General features: G+C 43.2%; 1 protein-coding gene across 1 annotated transcript; it reads right to left on the bottom strand.

Moving 5' to 3' along the window:
• Window positions 1-3638: 3638 nt before the first annotated feature.
• On the bottom strand, window positions 3639-21500 carry LOC137581654 (uncharacterized). Its single transcript, XM_068295884.1, has 6 exons — window positions 21288-21500; window positions 20356-21134; window positions 20059-20236; window positions 18687-19859; window positions 18140-18413; window positions 3639-3970 (listed from the first exon to the last, which is right to left on the bottom strand). The coding sequence occupies exons 1-6, from the start codon at window positions 21498-21500 to the stop codon at window positions 3639-3641; spliced, it is 2949 nt and encodes a 982-aa protein (XP_068151985.1).
• Window positions 21501-22707: the final 1207 nt, after the last annotated feature.

Raw genomic sequence — 22707 nt, 5'->3', positions numbered from 1 at the left:
CTGATGGTCGCTCGATAGGTATGTCCGTCGGGGCCAACTCTACGCGGCAAAGCCGGACAGGGTCTTCCGGTGGACTATCGCCTGTGGGGGGACGGGCATGACAGGGCCGTGTTCCCTTTCCCATACGGCTATCATCTCTTCGAGGATCCGGGCTATGTCTGCCGCGCGATCTTCTCTTTGCTGTGACATACTGTGAAATATAAAGTGCGTTAAAACTACCCTGCATTCTGAGTGTACTAACGGGGCCCTATGAGTGCGGTTTACAAAAATGCTATGATTAAAACTAAGATACAATGTTTTAGATAATTCTTGTCTAGCATCGGTGCGAAGAACCCCTCTATAGAAGGGAGGGGGACGTTGGGCAAGCGCAACCACCAACAAGTGGTCCCCCTTGAAAGATCTTCAATCAGTGGCCTCGTGCGGGCCGTGTGTACGAGGTGTCCCGAGGCCGATGTCTTCAGAAAGACCGAGTTCTGGTGGTTCGCGGTCGTCACCATTGAAGGCCTTTAAGTCAGCCAGACCGGCGGTACGTCGTTCACGCCCCTGGGCTTCTTGTAGTCTAACGAAGTTGCTGGAAAGAAACTTGATTATTTTAGACGGGCCTTTATACTTAGGCGCCAGTTTGGCATTGAACCCTTCGTTGGCATTAGACAGCACATGTTGCTTGAGCATGATCATGCTCCCGATGGTCTGGGTCGCGTTCAGTTGATTCTCATGTACGAGCTTGAAAATATCTTCCATTCGTCGGATGCGCTCTTCAGGGCTAGGGGGTTCGTTACCGGTGACATCCGTTACTTGGTCATAAAGAGCGCCGGGTATACGGAGTTCCCGATCTAATAAGATGTAGGCTGGACTGAATCCGGTGGTGTCGTTGACGCTTGAGTTGATCGCTAGTGTTATTTCTGGAAGCCATTGATCCCAAGTGTTTTGCCCATTCTCCAGGTATTGTGGTCTTGATGGTTCGATTTGCGCGCTCGGTAGGATTCTGCTGTGGAGAATAGGGGGCGGTATGCTGGAGTATAATTCCGAACGTTTTGCAGGAGTTTTTGAAAAGCTTTCTAGTGAACTGGGTACCGTTATCGCTCACGAGGGTGCGAGGATTGCCGAATCGGGCCCCGATCCTTTTTCGAAATGCCTTCTTCAGAGCGGCTGAAGTGGCCTTACGAAGTGGTACCATCTCGACCCATTTACTATTTCCAAGAAAACTAGTAACATCGTATTAACTTGCTTAGAACGCTGCAAAGGCCCGATAAAGTCAGTACACACGGTATCGAACGACTTCGCGACTTGACTTGGTTTAAACTGCGAGCAGACGAGTCAGCATCTAACTTTGGGTCACTCGCAAAGTGGTTTTCCTGATTAACAAGTGGCCAGCCGTCACCACATTGTGACATTCCTTTAGTACTTGGTCTCGAAATTCTAGGGGAACGCATAGTTTCCAAGATGTAGAATCGTGGTCATCGGTATAGTCTGAGAAGTCCGCAAGGTGCTCCGTGACGTGCTGCCGCATCTTTAGCCACCATTTGCACTCCGATTCTACTAGTTGTGCCCACTGGAGAACATCCAAAGGTTGACGCGATAAGGCATCGGCAATCACGTTCAGCTTACCTCGTCTATAATGTACCTCGAACTCGTATTGTTGCAACTCCAGCTCCCATCTGGCCACACGCCCGATGGGATTTTCTATCGAGTTTAGCCATTTGAGAGCCAAATGGTCCGTTATCACGTCGAAGCAATAGCCTTCCAAATAGCAACGATATTTCCTGATGGCCCAGACTATTGCTAGGCATTCTTTCTCAGTAGTCGAGTAGTTTTCTTCCGCCTTCAAGAGACGTCGACTAGCGTAAGCAATGACTCTTTCTGCACCGTCGATACTCTGAGTGAGCATTGCGCCGAGGCCAACATCGCTGGCATCAGTCTGTAAGCAAAACTTTACAGCGAAATCTGGCAAGCTAGGACAGGGGCAGTGGTGAGACGTGTTGAGTGCATCGAACGAATGTTGTTGCTCTACGATCCAAAACCCACTCAAACCTTACTTTAACAAACTTGTGAGAGGTTGTACAATACCGACAATACCAAGAGGCGATACCGACACATCGACGTAACTCCTTGACATTGGTTGGTGGCTTAAGGTTACGGATAGCTGCTACCTTTTCAGGGTCGGTATGGATACCATCCACGCTGACAACGTAGCCTAGAAATTGGATCCGTTTTTTGAAGAAACGACATTTGTCTCGGTTGAAGGGCATGACTTTCCAATGGAATAACCCGCGTCCGGGCACTGTGAAGGCTGTACACTCTCTACTTTTGACCTATAAGGGTATTTGCCAATATCCGCTCTTTAAATCTAGAGTAGAAATGTACTTCGCGTTCCTTAAATTTCTCTAGGATATGGTGTATATGAGGCAAGGGGTATGCGTCACGTACTGACTGAGCGTTCAGTTGTCGAAAGTCTATACACATGCGAGTGTCACCGGTTTTCTTACCTAACACGATTGGTGCACTGTGAGGGCTTTTGGATGGGTCAATACGGTCCTCCTTCAGCAGTGCGTCTACGGTTTCATTGATAATTTGTTGTTGGGCCGGATTACGGGGATAATACCTCTGCTTCATGGGTCGATCGTGCTTCAATACAATGACATGTTGTGCTATTTGGGTAACGCCGTTGAGCCCGTCGAACTTAGTGATTTCCGCGTCAAGAACCGCTTGAAGTTCCGGCTCTAGTGTCTCCTGTTCCATACTGGATGATTGTCCTGACTTTAAGTCCACGGGTCTCAGCTTCTACTGAGGCTAATCGGCCGTCCACCTGGGTTACCGGTTCCTTTTTGCCGCCGGGCTGGCGGAATGGGTTTTGACGGACAGCGTCAGGTGTTGGAGGCGGCAAAACTGTTTGTTGCTATGCTGAGAGTCATAGGTATCCTTGGGCATAGAGGACGTTTCTGCAGGATCCAGTTGATTTATATGAAGGAAATCCACTCCTTGAATAAGGGGATCCATCATCGATGGCATAGCTAACAAGGTCATATGTACGCTCTGGGCCCCGAGACTGATGGTTGCCCTAAGAGAACTTTTGATTGCTGCTCGAGTATTATCGGCAAGGTTAATATTAGTATGAATGTCTCGCAGAAGGAACGGAGCGAAGTGCTGAAGAGCCACTTCCTCGTTTATGAAACACTTGTTCGCTCCTGAATCCAAGGTAGCTACCATTGGTTTTCTATTGACGGTTACTGGGCTGAGGTCCTGGTCTGGTCCCTCCGTCTGGCCCAGATTGAGACGGAGGTTTGGCCCGTTCCCGAACGACGGCAACATTCGATGGTACGTACCCCCTTCGTCCTCATTGCCAGTACAGTACAGAACAGTACACGGGGCTTCAGGCATTCTCGTGCGAAGTGACCAGCTCCCGCACATTTGCGGCAAGCTGTTTTGGTATCCATTAGTGCTTCGGAGAGTTGACATATAGCAGTCCCGTTTAGGCTGGAAGGCATATGATCCAAGGGTTTATTTTGAACGGCGTTGCTCCTTTTCCAAGAATGCGCTGATTCCTCGCTGCCTTGCTCCAATCGAATTGTCTCATAATTTACCACCAACTTGGTTAAGCCGGGTAACGTTTGGAAATCATTTCGTCGGGTATACAGCTTTTAGTCTGGTAAAAGATTTTCGTACATCCTGTCGAGTTCCTGTAACGTCGAGTAATGAGCTCTCTTCATTATCAACCGAAGGTCTACTAGATACTCCTTGTATGGTTCCTGATGGCGTTGCTTCCGAGCGCGTATGCTATCCTCTAGTTTCTCAAAATAGCGTGGGGGTAGAAAAAACTCTAAGAATTCGGACTTGAAATCGACCCATATCATCTCCGGATAGCCGCTGGTTTGCCACCAGCTTTCGGCCCGTCCGGTCAAAAGGATGGCTATAATCGGAGGCAGTGTCTCCAAACTCAAACGGTAAGTCGCGGCTCGAGCCTCCATTTGCTCTATGAAATAGATAGGGTCGGTAGATCCGCTAAAGGCAATTCCCCATTTAGTTATACGTTGCACGATCGAGGCATAGCTCCCAGTAGTACGGCCTACCATAGATTCAATACCTCAGGATGATGATCCTCCCTTGAGGCGAACTATCGGAACCGATTTCTTAGTTCTTCCACTATTCCACCGGTGTCTAATCCGAATTCGTCCCAAAGGACTTCCAACTCGGCTTTGCGACGATGATTTATCCAATGAACGCCCATTGCTAGCATGTAAGTAAAGACTCGGAGTCGTAGTATAAGTGATAAGCAGCTAAAGGATATCGGAGTTCGCCCAGTAGACAAACACTGACTCCCTTTGCCAGTGCATATGCTTGGTTTTAAATAGTTCCTTGTGCGTCACTCTTCTGTCTCTTTTCCTCTGCTGCTGTTACCGCTGCTGTCACTTCTGCTGCTGCTTTGGGGTGGATTTTAGGTTACCCATGCCCAAGTCCCATTCAACTCATAATGCGGTAGGTTACAACCTTACTAAAGGCTCTCTGAGAGGCACCTAGACTCGTTCTATCTGCTTCTGGCAACTTTAGCTATTTTCTGTTCTGTTGTAAAAAAAAAAAACAATTTTTTTTTCTTAATCAAACTAATTTCCATAGGCGACTCAGTCGATGGCTCCGTTGATGACTCTATGGCTAGCTCTGTCGGTAACTCAGTAGCTGACTCCATTAATAATTCTCCCTGAAATATTCTGTTGGTGAGATTATTAATCCTGTCGAAAACTCTGTAGATGACTCTGCTGATGATTCTGTAGAAACCCTGCCGGGGACTCTGCCGCTATTCTTACTTAGCGTGACCTGGCTCTGCGCGTGTTATATATATATTTTTCCTTATTCCTATTTTTTTTTTCAATTGATTTCCGGGTATGGCTCTGTCGATGGTTCCGTTGGTGACTCTATCGTTAGCTCTGTCGGCAACTCAGTAGCTGACTTCATTAATAATTCTCTCTGGAATACGTTGTTGATGAGATTATTAATCCTGTCGAAAACTCTGTTGATGACTCTGCTGATAATTCTGTCGCAACCCTACCGGAGACTCTGCCGATTTTCTCACCTAGCATGGCATGCCGGTGTGCATGTTATATATATATTTATTTATTTTTTTTTAAAAACTTCCGTTGCTTTCGCAACATACAAAAAAAAAATAATCATACAAGTTTGCACAAAAACAAATGGTTTTCTTTTGCTCATGTGTGTGGTAAACTAGGTGATATACCCTTCCATACGAATACCCATACGATTGTGTCAATGTCTATGAGTCGCCTCTTCACGCATATGTACGTCACGAGTGAACCAGAAATTTTCTGCCTTGGAGGAAATGTGTGACGTAATCGTCACACACTGACACTTTCAGGCCAATCTCTACGATTCGTGTCGTGAGCGCACACATACACGAGAGTCAGCGACACTCATACTCACTCACACGATCGGATGTGTGACACAAACATCACTGTTTTTTTTCACACACGCACTTTGAAAACTCTTTTTTTTTTTGCACAAAAAAAAAAAAAACTAACACAAAACTCCATGCGCGACTGTACTTGCAAATCAGTGTGAATGAAGGAAAGACAAAAAGCTGTGCGTAAGAGTGAGAGAGAAATGGCGAGAGAATGCTCGTAGCTCACACACACGCCCCAAATCAAACGGTGAATTGTCTGCTCTCATTCTTACTGGCCACTCGCGTGTCCCTGTCTCTTTCTCGCATGTAACTGTTGCTTGCAAAGAAAACTAAAAGCACGTGGCCCATCGACAACGTATATGAGCTTCAAACCTACTCCGTACTGCGGTCGCTTTATCGCTACTAAATCGTTTATTCCGTATTTCCTTTCGATCTTCCGTTTAGCATTATAGGACTTACGATTTTCCTCCTGTACGACTTTAATATTTTCAATCGCCCTTTCTCGGATCTCCTTTCGTTCCTCATTCAACTCATCAACTATGCAATTTAAAATACGCTATCTTAGCTCTGCATCTTCTGGAACTCTCATATCCAAACCTGTCGGTATCGTTGGAATGCTACCTCTTCGATCTCGCTGAACACAAATTTACTATCCTTCCTTAACATATCGGAAAGTGGCTTTGCCATTAAAGCATATCCTCAATGAATTTTCGATAATACGATGTTGAACCGAGATACCTTTGCACTGCTTTCTTATCACGCGGTCTTGGAAAATTGTGTACTGCTGAAATTTTCGCCTCACTTGGTTTTATCATCCCTTCACTAATCACGTAACCCAGAAAATTGACTTGATTTTGTAGAATCTGACACTTTTTCCCGTTTAACTGTAATCCGTTCTTCTCGGCAACCTCCAAAACTAATTTCATTTTTGACATTCGCTCTTCTAAGTCCTTGCTTGGGATGATGATGTCATCCATATACACGATCGCTATGCCTTTCTGAATTAACTCCTGCATTGCTGCCATCATGAATCTCGTGAAAACCGCTGCAGAGTTTGAGATACCAAACGGTATCTCTTTTGTTTTTTTGTTCTGCGTAACAAATGCAGTGAACTTTTGCGAACTTGCTTCTACTGGTACATGGAAATATCCATTTTTCAAGTCCAGTGTAGTATAATCTTTTCCTCCTTGCAATTGATCAATAACACTGTCCATCAATACTATCGGAAAATTATCTCGAATTATCTTCTCATTCAATTTTCTATAATCGCAGCACAACCTTTTAGCTCCGTTTGACTTTGTTACCAATACTTTGGTGATGCATACACCGATGTACTATCTCGAATAACTCCTTCCTCAAGCCATTCCTGTATCTGATTATCTACAATCTCCTGATCACAGTAGGCCAACCGTCTTGCATGTTGGTATACGGGAATATCATCTTTCAAATTAATTCTCATTTCGATCTTCGCATCAGGATTACGTTTTGGCTCATATCCCTGAACTATCATTTCGACCTCTTTAGCCTGCTCTTGACTTAAATGAGACAACTCTAAACCGACTTCGTCCTTCCCTTCAAAAACTGTGCAGACATCTTCGAATTGCTTCATCCAATCCTCAACTGATTCAGTTTTTTCTTCTACTAATTTTTTGCTCTTGACTAATCAAAAACTGTGTGCTATTTTTGGTTACCTTCATGTCAACACTGCCAAGAATCGTTCTTCCTAAAATAGCATCAAACCCCATGTCCTCATCGGGAACTACATGAAATTCATCTACTACCTTAATCTTGTCGATGATCTCTATTTTAGAGAAACTACCAAACGTCAAAATCTTTGCATCTCCTTTTCCCACCAAACACTTCCCAGGACCTGTTAGTTGTTTAAATCCTAGCTTCCAAAAACACTTCGACGAATCAAGCACATATCTGCTCCTGTATCTACAAGCCGTTTAAATTCAATGTTCCCATAGCTAACCTTCTTTAGCTCTAACCCAGACAAAGTAAACGTACTCGAACTAACTTCAACTTTCTCATTTTGAACAACATTTGCTTGCCTCTCTCGCTTAATCTGTGCTTCGATATTACACTGAGCTGCACGATGACCTGGCTAACCGCACTTGAAACACTTTTGATCGAACTTAGGACAATCTTTTCTTAAACCTTGCCATACTTTCAAATCTGCTTGTCGCCTTGTACAAATCACGTCCTTTCTTATAAACTTCGATTTGAAACTTTAACTCTGAAATATTGCAAGCTTGGAATAACATCATCTTGTTGGATTTTGTATCCGGAATACCATTAACGAAGTACTCTATCAGACTTTCCTCATCTACATTTACCGGCTTCGCAATTTCCATCTATGCGTATAAATATTCATTTGGAGTTTCACCTTTCTTCTGTTGGCGCTGATTTAACTTTTTATGGACTGCATCTGAAGATATTTTTACACAAAACTCAGCACGAAGAGCTGCTATCAAAGAACTCCAGTTTTTAATATTTCTCTGACTCCTTATGAACGATTTTGCCGCCCCACAAAATAACTGCTTTCCATAGACAAACAACTGTAATTCATTCCACTGTACCGTGGCTGCACATTCTTCTAGTTCTTCAATACATTGAGCAATGTTAGGAATATCTGAACCTGAAAACTGTGAAACACTGTCTTCGACATCTTTCAAAGTAAACCAAGACTGCAAAGCAACCACGCTTAGAGCCAGAATGTCTGCAAACTCCATCTCAATTACAAGGACTTAAAATTACGTACAAATCTTCTTATACTATGTTAGTTCTGTTTTCTAGCTTTGATATTTGTTATCAGTTTTCGCTAGATCTGATAAACATACTCTTTCCTTGTCTCTCGTTCGTCCCACGTAGCTCTGCTTTGTAGTCCTTTTCGATGTTTAATAGCCTTATAGCCAAATTCCTTCGGAAATCCTCCTCCTGCACTATCCAATATCAAAACTTATCGCCAACCTTAAAGTTGTTGCCACTGCCAATCGTTGATCACACCGCCACCACTAACGCAGTTCACTCCTAGAACTCAACGCTAGTCTCTGTTGTTCTCCGCCACCACTAACGCAGTTCACTCCTAGAACTCAACGCTAGTTTCTGGAGAATTCCAAATTCCGTTTCCTCCAACCCTGGCTAACCACTGTACACTTCTCCAGCAGCTAACTCAGCTTCTGTTGCTTACGCCGTTATCACCAGATGTCCACCGCCACCACTAACGCAGTTCACTCCTAGAACTCAACGCTAGTCTCTGTAGAATTCAAGCTTCGTTGCCTCCAGCCCTGGCTAACCACTGTACACTTCTCCAGCAGTTAACACAGCCTCGAAAGTTTTTGCCACCAACACCTTCCTGGTACCTTCTTCGGCCAAACTTCTCACGAATGTCATGTAATGCGAAAATTCCAGAACCCATTCCTGATCAGCTTTCTCACTCCTTCTGCAGTTGCCTTACTGCCTTGTCACTTGTTGTCTCGCTCATCGGTCGAATTTTCAAGTTTTTTGTCGCTCGCCGATACCGCGCTTTTACTGCAGCTATCTCGCTTCCACTCACTAAAACAACGGTTTTCTCGAGGCAAGTGACGCTTGCTGTCTCCTTCCTTCTCAGAATTTCACAAGTTTTAACGAATTTGTGAAATTCACTAACAAAAATTAATTGTTTCACTTTTAATCTGCCATTCCCGGGTGAGCCCCCATTTGTGGTATTTTATTTATATTCCGGTTTCGGTTATTGGCAGTGATATTAGTGTTACAATTAATTTCTTATGGCTTAAGCAAAAAATCAAACTGACTGCAGGTCTGTCCCGAAACGTGTGCTCGCTGTCGTTGCAAACTTCCAAGTCTTCTGTGTGACCGTCTTTCATTATTTTTATGAGGCTTAGCACTACAACTGGCTTTAGAAACGATGACCGCCTCTGGTTCTTTTATTGTGTATCGGTTTTGTGGGCACAAAAAAAAACAATAACACGAAACCAAACGCGCGACTGTACTTGCATATATATGTCGGGGCGTAGCCCGTTTTATTTAAATCACTCGTTGTCTTTTTATTGTTTTTTTTGTACTTTGCACTACTTTAACTTTTTTAGTTGTATTTTGAACTGTACGGCTAGTTCCCGGGGAGGTTGTACTCTGAGCTCTCTAGCCCGAGGCCCCCCTCTATATAGGACCTGACCTGAAGACAGCTCTCAACATTAGTTGCTAAGGTTGCTTAGATGCTCAACCAGGGCTACAACTGACGCACCTGTTAATACATTGCAACTAACTAGTAGGCTTTGACTTATTAGTCAGGTGTCAGTCTGCAAACGCTGCACGGCAGTGTTGTAAACTACACAATGCGCTGACACCTGACAATTCTCAAAGCACCATCAAAGCCTATGATTCATTTATCAGGTGTCAATGAATCAAAGCCTACTATGGTGCTTTGAGAATTGTCAGGTGTCAATGAATCATAGGCTTTGATTCATTCTTCCGACACGGCCATCCTGACAAGTTACACGTCCTCGTGTAATATGCCAAACATTAACTTCAAAAATGTCTCTGTAATAGATTTCAAACTTAAGTCATCGTCTCTCTTAGACGGATATCCAACCAATAATCATCGTTTTTCTTAAACGGATAACCATTAACAATCGTCTCTCTTAGACGGATAACCATCTGATAAAATATTCAGTTCAACATTTCTTCGCAAACTTTTAAAATTAATTCTTAATTAAAACATTTGAAAACATATTTCTTTCAATTCAATTCAATAACGTCACCTATGCAGGTTACAAAAATAAAACATGATGCTTGTTTTCATAACATAATATTTTGCCAAAGTGTCGATTTTACATTTTCTTTAACTAAAATTCCAAATTTAATTCAAAACCAGAGGGCCGAAGCTAACTTCGACCGCGTCAAAGTTTGTATACCCTTGCAAATTTTTGGTAACTCTTTCCTTACCTATTAGCCATCAATGTGGAAGAACGTTTTATCTAAAAAGGCTTATGTTTGCGAAAGAATGGCCTACAATCGTAGGAAATAACGAAGATATTGATCAAATTCACTGTTTTCCACCAACCGTTCCTATGGGAGCTATATGATATAGTCACCCGATCTTTATCAAATTCGACACAGTCATAAACAGATATATTAAACTAACAAATGTTTAATTTGAAAGCAATCGCGGTAAAAGTAACGAAGTTATTTACAAAAGTCACTGTTTTCGCCCGATCGTTCCTATGGGAGCTATATGATATGGTCATCCGATCTTGATCAAACTTGGCACAGTCATTAACAGATATACTAAACTAACAAATGTTTAATTTGAAAGCAATCGCGGTAAAAGTAACGAAGTTATTTACAAAAGTCACTGTTTTCGACCGATCGTTTTTATGGGAGCTATATGATATAGTCATCCGATCTTGATCAAATTTGGCACAGTCTTTTATAAGCGTAATAAACGATAAGACCACAGAAAATAACGAAGTTATTGAGAAAAGTCACTGTTCGTGACTTTGGGGTTTGTATGGGAGCTATATGATATAGTGGTCCGATCCGGCTGAATCCGAGATATACAACGCCTGCAGTATATACAAGCCTACGTGCATTTTCAGCTCTGTAGCTCTTACGGTCTAGGAGGAGTTTGCGTTGATCCAGACGGACGGACCGACGGACGGACGGACGGACGGACGGACGGACGGACATGGCTAGTTGAACTCGTCTCGTCGTGCTGATCAAGAATATATATACTTTGTATGGTCGGAGATGCTTCGTTCTATGCGTTGCACACTTCTGACCAAAATTAATATACCCTTTTTGCAAGGGTATAAAGAAACAATCATCGTCTCACTTGGACGGATAACCTTCGTCTCACTTGGACGGCTCACCATCGTCTCACTTGGACGGTTCACTCTCAGCTTCTATCCGACACGGCCATCCTGACTTTTACACGTCCTTGTGTAATCCACAATAATGCTTTACTACAAAATTTTAGCTTCAACTTTTCCTATAGAATATTTAAATTATCTTCTGTTTCCATAATGTTATGCGTTACACGCCATGATCAAAACATTCGTTTTGTACTTGTGCTTGCATTATGACAAATTTTTCAAGTTCTTAAGTCAGCCTTTCAGGCATCTATACTTTCTCTTCTAATAGTTTTACTTATTTCAACAGTTTTCTTTTTAACTACTTCATTACTGTCTCTTTCAACAGTTTCCTTTTTTTCCATTTCAAATTTTCCAATCTTAATTTATCGTCTATCTTACGGAGTTCCATCGTCTCTCCTAGACGGATAACCATCGTCTCTCCTAGACGGACAACCATCGTCTCTCCTAGACGGATAACCATCGTCTCTCCTAGACGGATAACCATCGTCTCTCCTAGACGGATAACCATCGTCTCTCCTAGACGGAAAACCATTATGACATTCACTTGTTCTCGTGTAATTAACATTTGATAAAATATTCAGCTCAACAAACAACAACTTCTCTTGAACCAGATACCATCACGCAGCGACCGATAATCGTATATCTCAATACACACTTCATTCATAATGTCAGTTTCAAAACCTTAAGTACCTTCTCTTCAACGGTTTCCATACTGTCTATTTCAACAGCTTCCATACCGTCTCTGTCTATTGCAACAGCTGTCGAAAACTCTGTAGATGACTCTGCTCATCATTCTGTAAAAACCCTGCCGGGGACCCTGCCGCTATTCTTACTTAGCGTGACCTGGCTCTGCGCGTATTATATCTATACATATTTTTTCTTATTCCTATTTTTTTTTTCAAATGATTTCCGGGTATGGCTCTGTCGATGGTTCCGTTGGTGACTCTATCGTTAGCTCTGTCGGTAACTCAGTAGCTGACTTCATTAATAATTCTCTCTGGAATACGTTGTTGATGAGATTATTAATCCTCGAAAACTCTGTTGATGACTCTGCTGATAATTCTGTCGCAACCCTACCGGAGACTCTGCCGATTTTCTCACCTAGCATGGCATGCCGGTGTGCATGTTATATATATATTTATTTATTTTTTTTAAAACTTCCGTTGCTTTCGCAACATACAAAAAAAAAAATCATACAAGTTTGCACAAAAACAAATGGTTTTCTTTTGCTCATGTGTGTGATAAACTAGGTGATATACCCATGCATACCCTTTCATTGTGTCAATGTCTATGAGTCGCCTCTTCACGCATATGTACGTCACGAGAGAACCAGAAATTTTCTGCCTTGGAGGAAATGTGTGACGTAATCGTCACACACTGACACTTTCAGGCCAATCTCTACGATTCGTGTCGTGAGCGCACACATACACGAGAGTCAGCGACACTCATACACACTCACACGATCGGGTGTGTGACACGAACATCACTGGTTTTTTTCCACACACGCACTTTGAAAACTCTTTTTCTTTTTGCACAAAAAAAAAACACCAACACAAAACTCCTCTCGCGATCAGTGTGAATAAAGGAAAGACAAAAAAACGGTTGAATCAAAGCTGTGCGTAAGAGTGAGAGAGAAATGGCGAAAGAATGCTCGTAGCTCACACACACGCCCCGAATAAAACGGTGAATTGTATGCTCTCATTCTTACTGGCCACTCGCGCGTCCCTTTCTCTTTCTCGCATGTAACTGTTGCTTGCAAAGAAAACTAAAAGCACGTGGCCCATCGACAACGTATATGAGCTTCAAACCTACTCCGTACTGTGTCCGCTTTATCGCTACTAAATCGTTTATTCCTTATTTCCTTTCGATCTTCCGTTTAGCATTATAGGACTTACGATTTTCCTCCTGTACGACTATAATATTTTCAATCGCCCTTTCTCGGATCTCCTTTCGTTCCTCATTCAACTCGTCAACTATGCATTCTAAAATACGCTCTCTTAGCTCTGGATCTTCAGGAACTCTCATATCCAAACCTGTCAGTACCTTAAACGAACTCACTTTTGTGCTTCTTGGCTCAGTGTTGTTTATCATTTGTTGCACCTTGCCTACATGCTTATACCAGGTTGCTGGACTTTCCAAACTTAATTTCGTTAACATAGGTACTATGATCTTGTACATTAGAATTGCCCCGTAACCATATTTCGATGCATCAGCATGGACCTCTGTTTGCGCTTTTGGATCATATAACCCCCCAATACCGACTCACTTGTTAATGATGCTTTCAATCGTTGGAATGCTACCTCTTGGATCTCGCTGAACACAAATTTACTATCCTTCCTTAACATATCGGAAAGTGGCTTTGCCATTAAAGCATATCCCTCAATGAATTTTCGAAAATACGATGTTGAACCGAGAAACCTTTGCACTGCTTTCTTATCACGCGGTCTTGGAAAATTGTGTACTGCTGAAATTTTCTCCTCACTTGGTTTTATCATCCCTTCACTAATCACGTAACCCAGAAAATTGACTTGATTTTGTAGAATCTGACACTTTTTTCAGCTTAACTGTAATCCGTTCATTTCTGAATAAACTCCTGCATTGCTGCCATCATGAATCTCGTGAAAACCGCTGGAGAGTTTGAGATACCAAACGGTACATATAAGAATTCGTACTGGCCTTTCTGCGTAACAAATGCAGTGAACTTTTGCGAACTTGCCTCTACTGGTACATATCCATTTTTCAAGTCCAGTGTAGTAAAAACTTTTCCTCCTTGCAGTTGATCAATTACAGTGTCCATCAATACAATCGGAAAATTATCTCGAATTATCTTCTCATTCAATTTTCTATAATCGCAGCACAACCTTTTAGCTCCGTTTGACTTTGCTACCAATACTTTGGTGATGCATACACCGATGTACTATCTCGAATAACTCCTTCCTCAAGCCATTCCTGTATCTGATTATCTACAATCTCCTGATCACAGTAGGCCAACCGTCTTGTATGTTGGTATACGGGAATATCATCTTTCAAATTAATTCTCATTTCGATCTTCGCATCAGGATTACGTTTTGGCTCATATCCCTGAACTATCATTTCGACCTCTTTAGCCTGCTCTTGACTTAAATGAGACAACTCTAAACCGACTTCGTCCTTCCCTTCAAAAACTGTGCAGACATCTTCGAATTGCTTCATCCAATCCTCAACTGATTCAGTTTTTTCTTCTACTAATTTTTGCTCTTGACTAATCAAAAACTGTGTGCTATTTTTGGTTACCTTCATGTCAACACTGCCAAGAATCGTTCTTCCTAAAATAGCATCAAACCCCATGTCCTCATCGGGAACTACATGAAATTCATCTACTACCTTAATCTTGTCGATGATCTCTATTTTAGAGAAACTACCAAACGTCAAAATCTTTGCATCTCCTTTTCCCACCAAACACTTCCCAGGACCTGTTAGTTGTTTAAATCCTAGCTTCCAAAAAACACTTCGACGAATCAAGCACATATCTGCTCCTGTATCTACAAGCCGTTTAAATTCAATGTTCCCATAGCTAACCTTCTTTAGCTCTAACCCAGACAAAGTAAACGTACTCGAACTAACTTCAACTTTCTCATTTTGAACAACATTTGCTTGCCTCTCTCGCTTAATCTGTGCTTCGATATTACACTGAGCTGCACGATGACCTGGCTATAACCGCACTTGAAACACTTTTGATCGAACTTAGGACAATCTTTTCTTAAACCTTGCCATACTTTCAAATCTGCTTGTCGCCTTGTACAAATCACGTCCTTTCTTATAAACTTCGATTTGAAACTTTAACTCTGAAATATTGCAAGCTTGGAATAACATCATCTTGTTGGATTTTGTATCCGGAATACCATTAACGAAGTACTCTATCAGACTTTCCTCATCTACATTTACCGGCTTCGCAATTTCCATCTATGCGTATAAATATTCATTTGGAGTTTCACCTTTCTTCTGTTGGCGCTGATTTAACTTTTTATGGACTGCAGCTGAAGATATTTTTACACAAAACTCAGCACGAAGAGCTGCTATCAAAAGAACTCCAGTTTTTAATATTTCTCTGACTCCTTATGAACGATTTTGCCGCCCCACAAAATAACTGCTTTCCATAGACAAACAACTGTAATTCATTCCACTGTACCGTGGCTGCACATTCTTCTAGTTCTTCAATACATTGAGCAATGTTAGGAATATCTGAACCTGAAAACTGTGAAACACTGTCTTCGACATCTTTCAAAGTAAACCAAGACTGCAAAGCAACCACGCTTAGAGCCAGAAACTCCATCAAACTCCATGCAAACTCCATCTCAATTACAAGGACTTAAAATTACGTACAAATCTTCTTATACTATGTTAGTTCTGTTTTCTAGCTTTGAAATTTGTTATCAGTCCTGGCTAACCGCTGTACACTTCTCCAGCATTTAACGCAGCCTCGAAAGTTTTTGCCACCAACACTGGTAAATTACTGTACACTTCTCCAGAAATTTACACACCCTCCGTTGTAGCCGCCTTGTATCGATTTCGCAACCTTGAATCAATCTTGCAACCGGAATCGTCACAATATCTCTAGCGCCGTACACTTCTCCAACGCTCTCTATTGTGCACTTCGATCCGTTCCTGCCTTGCCTTGCCTTTTGATGGTACCTTCTTCGGCCAAACTTCTCACGAATGTCATGTGATGCGAAAATTCCAGAACCCCTTCCTGATCAGCTTTCTCACTCCTTCTGCAGTTGCCTTACTGCCTTGTCACTTGCTGTCTCGCTCATCGGTCGAATTTTCAAGTTTTTTTGTCGCTCGCCGATACCGCGCTTTTACTGCAGCTATCTCGCTTCCACTCACTAAAACAACGGTTTTCTCGAGGCTGAGAAGGAAGGAGACAGCAAGTGACGCTTGCTGTCTCCTTCCTTCTCAGAATTTCACAAGTTTTAACGAATTTGTGAAATTCACTAGCCAAAATTAATTGTTTGTCTTTTAATCTGCCATTCCCGGGTGGGAGCTCACCCGGTTTGTGGTATTTTGTTTATATTCCGGTTTCGGTTATTGGCAATGATATTAGTGTTACAATTAATTTCTTATGGCTTAAGCAAAAATCAAACTGACTGCAGGTCTGTCCCGAAACGTGTGCTCGCTGTCGTTGCAAACTTCCAAGTCTTCTGTGTGACCGTCTTTGATTATTTTTATGAGACTTAGCACTACAACTGGCTTTAGAAACGATGACCGCCTCTGGTTCTTTTATTGTGTATCGGTTTTGTGGGCACAAAAAAAAATACAATAACACGAAACCCAACGCGCGACTGTACTTGCATATATATATATATATAAAAAAAGAATGTCGGGGCGTAGCCTATTTTATTTAAATCACTCATTGTCTTTTTATTGTTTTTTTGTACTTTGCACTACTTTAACTTTTTTAGTTGTATTTTGAACTGTACGGCTAGTTCCCGGGGAGGTTGTACACTGAGCTCTCTAGCCCGAGGCCCCCCTTTATATAGGACCTGACCTGAAGACAGCTCTCAACATTAGTTGCTAAGGTTGCTTAGATGCTCAACCAGGGCTACAACTGACGCACCTGTTAATACATTGGAACTAACTAGTAGGCTTTGACTTATTAGTCAGGTGTCAGTCTGCAAACGCTGCACGGCAGTGTTGTAAACTACACAATGCGCTGACACCTGACAATTCTCAAAGCACCATAGTAGGCTTTGATTAATTTACACCTGATAAAACAACATAATAGGCTTTAATTCATTCTCCGACACGGCCATCCTGACAAGTTACACGTCCTCGTGTAATATGCCAAACATTAACTTCAAAAATGTCTTCGTAATAGATTTCAAACTTAAGTCATCGTCTCTCTTAGACGGATATCCAACCAATAATCATCGTTTTTCTTAAACGGATAACCATTAACAATCGTCTCTCTTAGACGGATAACCATCTGATAAAATATTCAGTTCAACATTTCTTCGCACAAACTTTTAACATTAATTCTTAATTAAAACATTTGAAAACATATCTCTTTCAATTCAATTCAATAACTTCACCAATGCAGGTTACATAATATTTTGCCAAAGTGTCGATTTTACATTTTCTTTAACTAAACTTCCAAAGTTAATTCAAAACAAGAGGGCCGGGGCTAACTTCGACCGCGTCAAAGTTTGTATACCCTTGCAACTTTTTGGTAATTCTTTCCTTACGTATCAGACATCAATGTGGAAGAACGTTTTATCTAAAAAAGGCTTATGTTTGCGAAAGAATGGCCTACAATCGTAGGAAATAACGAAGATATTGATCAAAGTCACTGTTTTCCACCGATCGTTCCTATGGGAGCTATATGATATAGTCACCCGATCTTTATCAAATTCGACAGTCATTAACAGATATTGTAGAAAATGTTCAGGTCGTGACGTGGGACAGCTCCAAAAAAAGTTCGCGAGTCGAACATATACCCCGAGCCCTCTAACCAAACAATTAAACGCCGGTTTTGTGTTGTATTGCGCTATATTCAGTTGCACAATTTGTGGGCATATCGATCGGTTAGATCGGTTGGCTGAAAATCTTTATTTCAATGTTAATTCAAATTTCTCACATGTTTCTATTTTATCTTACATTTGTGTTTTTCTCTCCTTTTCACGTCTTTCCTGCTTGCCTAATTTTATGTGACTGGCGCGCCGTCATAGCGGGCCGCCGCTCTGTCATAAGTGCAAGCAAAGACAAAGTAAATTCTAAGAGAGAATAAAAACCAGGGGCGCGTTGGGTAAGCCTTTCTACTGGCGCGGGGCGGCAATTAAGCCTGCACCGCAACATTCCCCACCCCGTAATTCACCAGCGTCTTCGTGCGGTGGATTACTCTCCAAATTCAGTACGGCCAGCTTCACTGTTGGTCGCGTCACAAGTCCATCTACTGTGCGAACGACTGCGCTTCGCACCTGTCCGTCTTTCCGGCGATGAACGTCGATCACTCTTCCCTTTGGCCACGTATTACGTTTAGCGGCATCGTCTACAATTATGTGCTCCTTCAATACGCGGCTGGCTCCTCTAAAATTTGTACCATTGTCCGATAGTATGGTACGCGGCACCCCTCTTCTGGCTACAAACGCCTTCAATACGCAAAGAAATGAGTCGGTTGACAGTGATGTAGCAATTTCTAGGTGTACTGCTCGGGTCGTAAGGCATGTGAATAACACGCCCCATCTCTTCTCGTGCCTGCGGCCCACTGCGACTTCAAATGGGCCGAAGCAGTCCACCTTAGTAAAAGTGAATGGTTGTGTGTGCGGCGATAACCTCCCCTTTGGTAAATCGCCCATCTTTGGTGGCACTGGTCGGGCCACTCGTATACGGCACGCTACACAGGCGTTCGCGACTTTTCTCACTAAAGCGCGTAAGCCGGTTATCCAGTACAGCTGTCGTACCTCGTTAACGACAATTTCATTGTGCAAATGGTAATTCTTCCTGTGATAGTACTCCACAATCAGAAACGTTACTCTATGCTTTTGCGGTAGTATAATGGGTCGCTTAGTGTCCATATCTACTCCTTCAATTCTGTCGATTCGTCCTTTGATACGTAGCACTCCTAACTCGTCCAGGTAAGTAGTGCACTTAAATAGCTTACTTTTCCTATTTGTTATGCCATGTCCTTGGTTTAGGCATCTGATCTCTTCTGGAAACTCCTCTTCTTGGCATGCACGAATAAAAACTGCATCGGTTTCCACATCGCGGTTTATAGCCAAAATGTTCATCAGTTGTTCTCCGCAAGGCCTCTTACATATGCCTTGCAAAAAGTTTAGAACTCGCTTTTGTACCGCCCGTAGCTTTTCCAACGTTCCGAATCGTTCCGGATCAGGTGTGATGCAAGCCAAACTAGAGTTCCCTTTGACTTTCTCCTCGTGGTGCAAGATACTTTCACTCGTCTTGCTCGGGCTCTGCTCCATGCTAGGCCATTGTGTCTCTTGTTCATACAAGAATCTCGGGCCAACAAACCACCTTGAATTCCCGGTCATGTCTGGCATCTTTGTCCATTTCGTGCCATCGTCTGCAACGTTATGCTGGGTGGGCACCCATCGCCAAGATAGCACGTCAGAGTCTTCCAGAATTTCTCCAACTCGCAATGCCACAAATTGATTGTATTTGCGGGCATCTGATCTAATCCAGCATAAAACGTCCTTAGAATCCGTCCAGAAAATACGCTGACATACTGTTACTGAGAGTTCAGGTTCGATGAATTTCGCCAGCCGTAAACCTAAAACAGCAGCCATCAGTTCCATCCGTGGTATTGAGACTGGCTTCAAGGGGGCCACTTGTGTCTTAGAAGCTACTAGGGAACAGTGGACTATTCCATCCACTTCTGCTCGCAGGTACACAAGCGCTGCATAAGCGTTGATGCTGGCGTCCACAAACGTGTGAAGTTGTACTTGTCTTGCACAACAAACCTTCGGCATGCACCTTGAAATCCTCACTTCGTTGATTTTGGGTAACAGCTTCACCCAAATTTTCCAGTCCTTTTCCTGAAGAGACTCATCCCAATACGTTCCTGCTCGCCAGATATTCTGCAAAATAATTTTAGCACGAACAGTGAAAAAGCCAAGCAATCCAAGTGGGTCATAAACCACATAACCACACTTAACACAGTTCTTTTGGTCGGATAGTCTTTCGATGCTCTTTCAAGCAAATCCGGCTTGACTACATACGCACGGGCAGCCACCACATGCCTAAAACCTTATCTTGCGTTTTTTCAAGGAATCCCACCTCCCTAGGCACGTCTCCTTCTTGGTTCTTGAGCGCTCTCACTACGCTCGCAGAATTCGAGGTCCAGCGCCTCATGTTGAATCCACCCTCCAAGTGAATTCTCTGCACCTCCATGGCCAACTCCGTCATCTCGTCTTCGGTGTTTGTCGACTCGAGCCAGTCGTCGACAAACGTGTTTCTACAACCGCAACAGCTCTTGGAGATTATTTTCTGAACCGCTCTGCGTTGTGATTCTTTATGTAATTAGCTAAGGCCGGGGAGCAGGAAGCACCGAATGTCATAACCTGCATCACGTACGTTTCTGCCGCTTTAGCCGAATTTCCACTGCGCCATAGAAACTTCTGAGCCGTCTGGTCCTCTGGGCGCACTCTTACTTGGTGAAACATCTCACTTATGTCACCAGCCACCACCACTACTGGTCGCTCCCGAAAACGTATTAACACGCCAACTAGAGATGCCAGTATATCCGGGCCCTTTAGCAAGACGTCGTTTAATGACGTGCCGTTGACTTTCGCAGCTGCATCCCAGACCAGCCTCGTCTTGTTCTTGTTTGGGTTAGTGACTGTAAATATAGGAAGAAACCATGAACTTTTACCCTTATCTAGCTCACTTTCTGTTAATCTCCGGATGTATCCCTTTTCTTCATAGCTTTGCATAATGTCCAACATAAAGCTTTTAAGATCGATGTCCTTTGCCATTTTCGCTTCTAAACACTGAAGACGCCTCATGGCCATTGAGTATGAATCCGGTAGATCTACTTTGTCGAACCTCCATAACAGTCCAGTTTGCCAACGTTTGTCAATCGGGCAATAACTTGTGGTCGCCTTCATAATCTGCAACGCGCGCTCGTCGTCTTTCGATCTTAATGGCTTACTTGGCACACGTGTTCCCGAGGACTCCATAGCAAAGTATTCTTTCATTGACGCATCCAAAGCGCGCATGCTGCTCGCTTCATTGCACTCACATATGTGCAATATGTGTGAGGACGCTGGAGCGGCGTCGCTGTGCCGGCCATACACAGACCAGCCCAATCTACAGCGCGCCGCGACCACGTCGTCTCCTTCGGACTCCCGTACCTCCAAAGGCACACAAACTTTCAAATTATCCAGACCAATAATTAAGCTTGCTTTTACGTTACAGTAACTTAAATTTGGTAAATACTGTAGATGCTTTCTCGATGTTACCAGTTCGTCGGTAACTGTTTGCGTAGGCAAGTCTAACTTACGTACCGTGCGCAAACTCTTGAGTTCAAATTGCGTCGCACCTTGACACATCGACGACACTCCGACACTCACATACTTGGACGCGCTTTCCGTTTGAGTGACTTGACTGGTCCACTTTAAGCACAGTTCTTCTGCCAGAGTTTCTTCAATCAAAGAGGAAGCGGCTCCCTCGTCCAGTAAGGCATATGTCGCTAAATTTCGCTTCCTTCCGTATAACATGATTGGCATATATCTGAGTAAAGCCTTGCTTGTTATATCTCCATGGAATAAGATTGGTGGATGAACTGGTTTATCATCCTCATTCGTCTGCCACTGCGACTTGCTTTCCTTGTAGTCCGCTGTCTCGTGGATCAACGAGTGGTGTATCTGCCTGCACCCATCGACACCACAACTTCTTTACTTTTGCAATTCCGTAACACGTGCTGATCTCTTTGCTCCATCCTTAGCTGGAACTGTATACGGCGTAACCATTGAGGCACACATTGCAATGCCAAACAGCCAATTGTCAAAGATAGACAAGTTAGCCACACATCCAATTATAGTCATTCGGTGTCTTCCCCAATCGACTTTCAAGTCTCCCGGCAACTTCTCGACGAGCTCGCCTAGTAAAGCTGGATCGTGCAGATACTCTTTAAGCCCAATTGCGACCAGTGTCGCGCAATAGTTCTGCACTGCCAAGGCTAGCTGAATAACCGAATCCAAATTATTTGAGCTTGCCGTTGGTTCTTCTCTTAGTTTCCTTTGTAGGCTCGAGTGAATAATCTCCGGTCTTCCATAAAGCATCCGTAACGTACCGATTGCATACGGCACCGTCTCTGGACACATTAGCTTACCTCGATCGGCATCCCAAGCCGCTCCTTTGAAGCACTTTTGGAGCCGAATAAGATTCTCTTCGTTACTAATTCCACATCTTTCAGTAGATTGTTCGTAGTGGCTTATAAACAACAACCACTCTTCTGGCTTACCGGAAAACACGGGTAAGTCTTTGTTCAGTACTTGGCGGGCCGCTATCTGTTCCGATGACAATAGAGTTTTCTTGTGTCCTAAATCCGTAGAGTGCACTCCAGGGCTTAACGTCAAGTGTCCGGTAGCCGGCAGTTGGATTCCAGGTCCATGCTGCATTCCACCCGCGTTACTTTGTCCTTGGGTCGATTGCGCCAACGCAGGTACGGACCACGGAGCTAGATCAATTTTACTGGACCGTTTAATTGCCGTACCGTTTCCTGCGTGACTCTCGAACATTCCATTAAGAATCGTTTGTTGCACTGACAAACCGTCGCCTCTGGATGGCGTTGACATCGTTGGTGTATCAGTTTCTCTGTCGCTTGAGACCGCTCCATTCTCAGTCGCCTCAGCGCCGTCTTCCTGACTCTCAGCGCTAGGTTGAACTGGTACTCTATCACTGTTGCTCATTGCATATGTTGCG

This window comes from Drosophila tropicalis, unplaced genomic scaffold, assembly GCF_018151085.1.
Source record: "Drosophila tropicalis isolate 14030-0801.00 unplaced genomic scaffold, ASM1815108v1 contig_848, whole genome shotgun sequence".
NCBI lineage: Eukaryota > Metazoa > Arthropoda > Insecta > Diptera > Drosophilidae > Drosophila > Drosophila tropicalis.
Note: the sequence above shows the minus strand (reverse complement) of the source record. Positions and strands in the feature narration are given on the sequence as shown.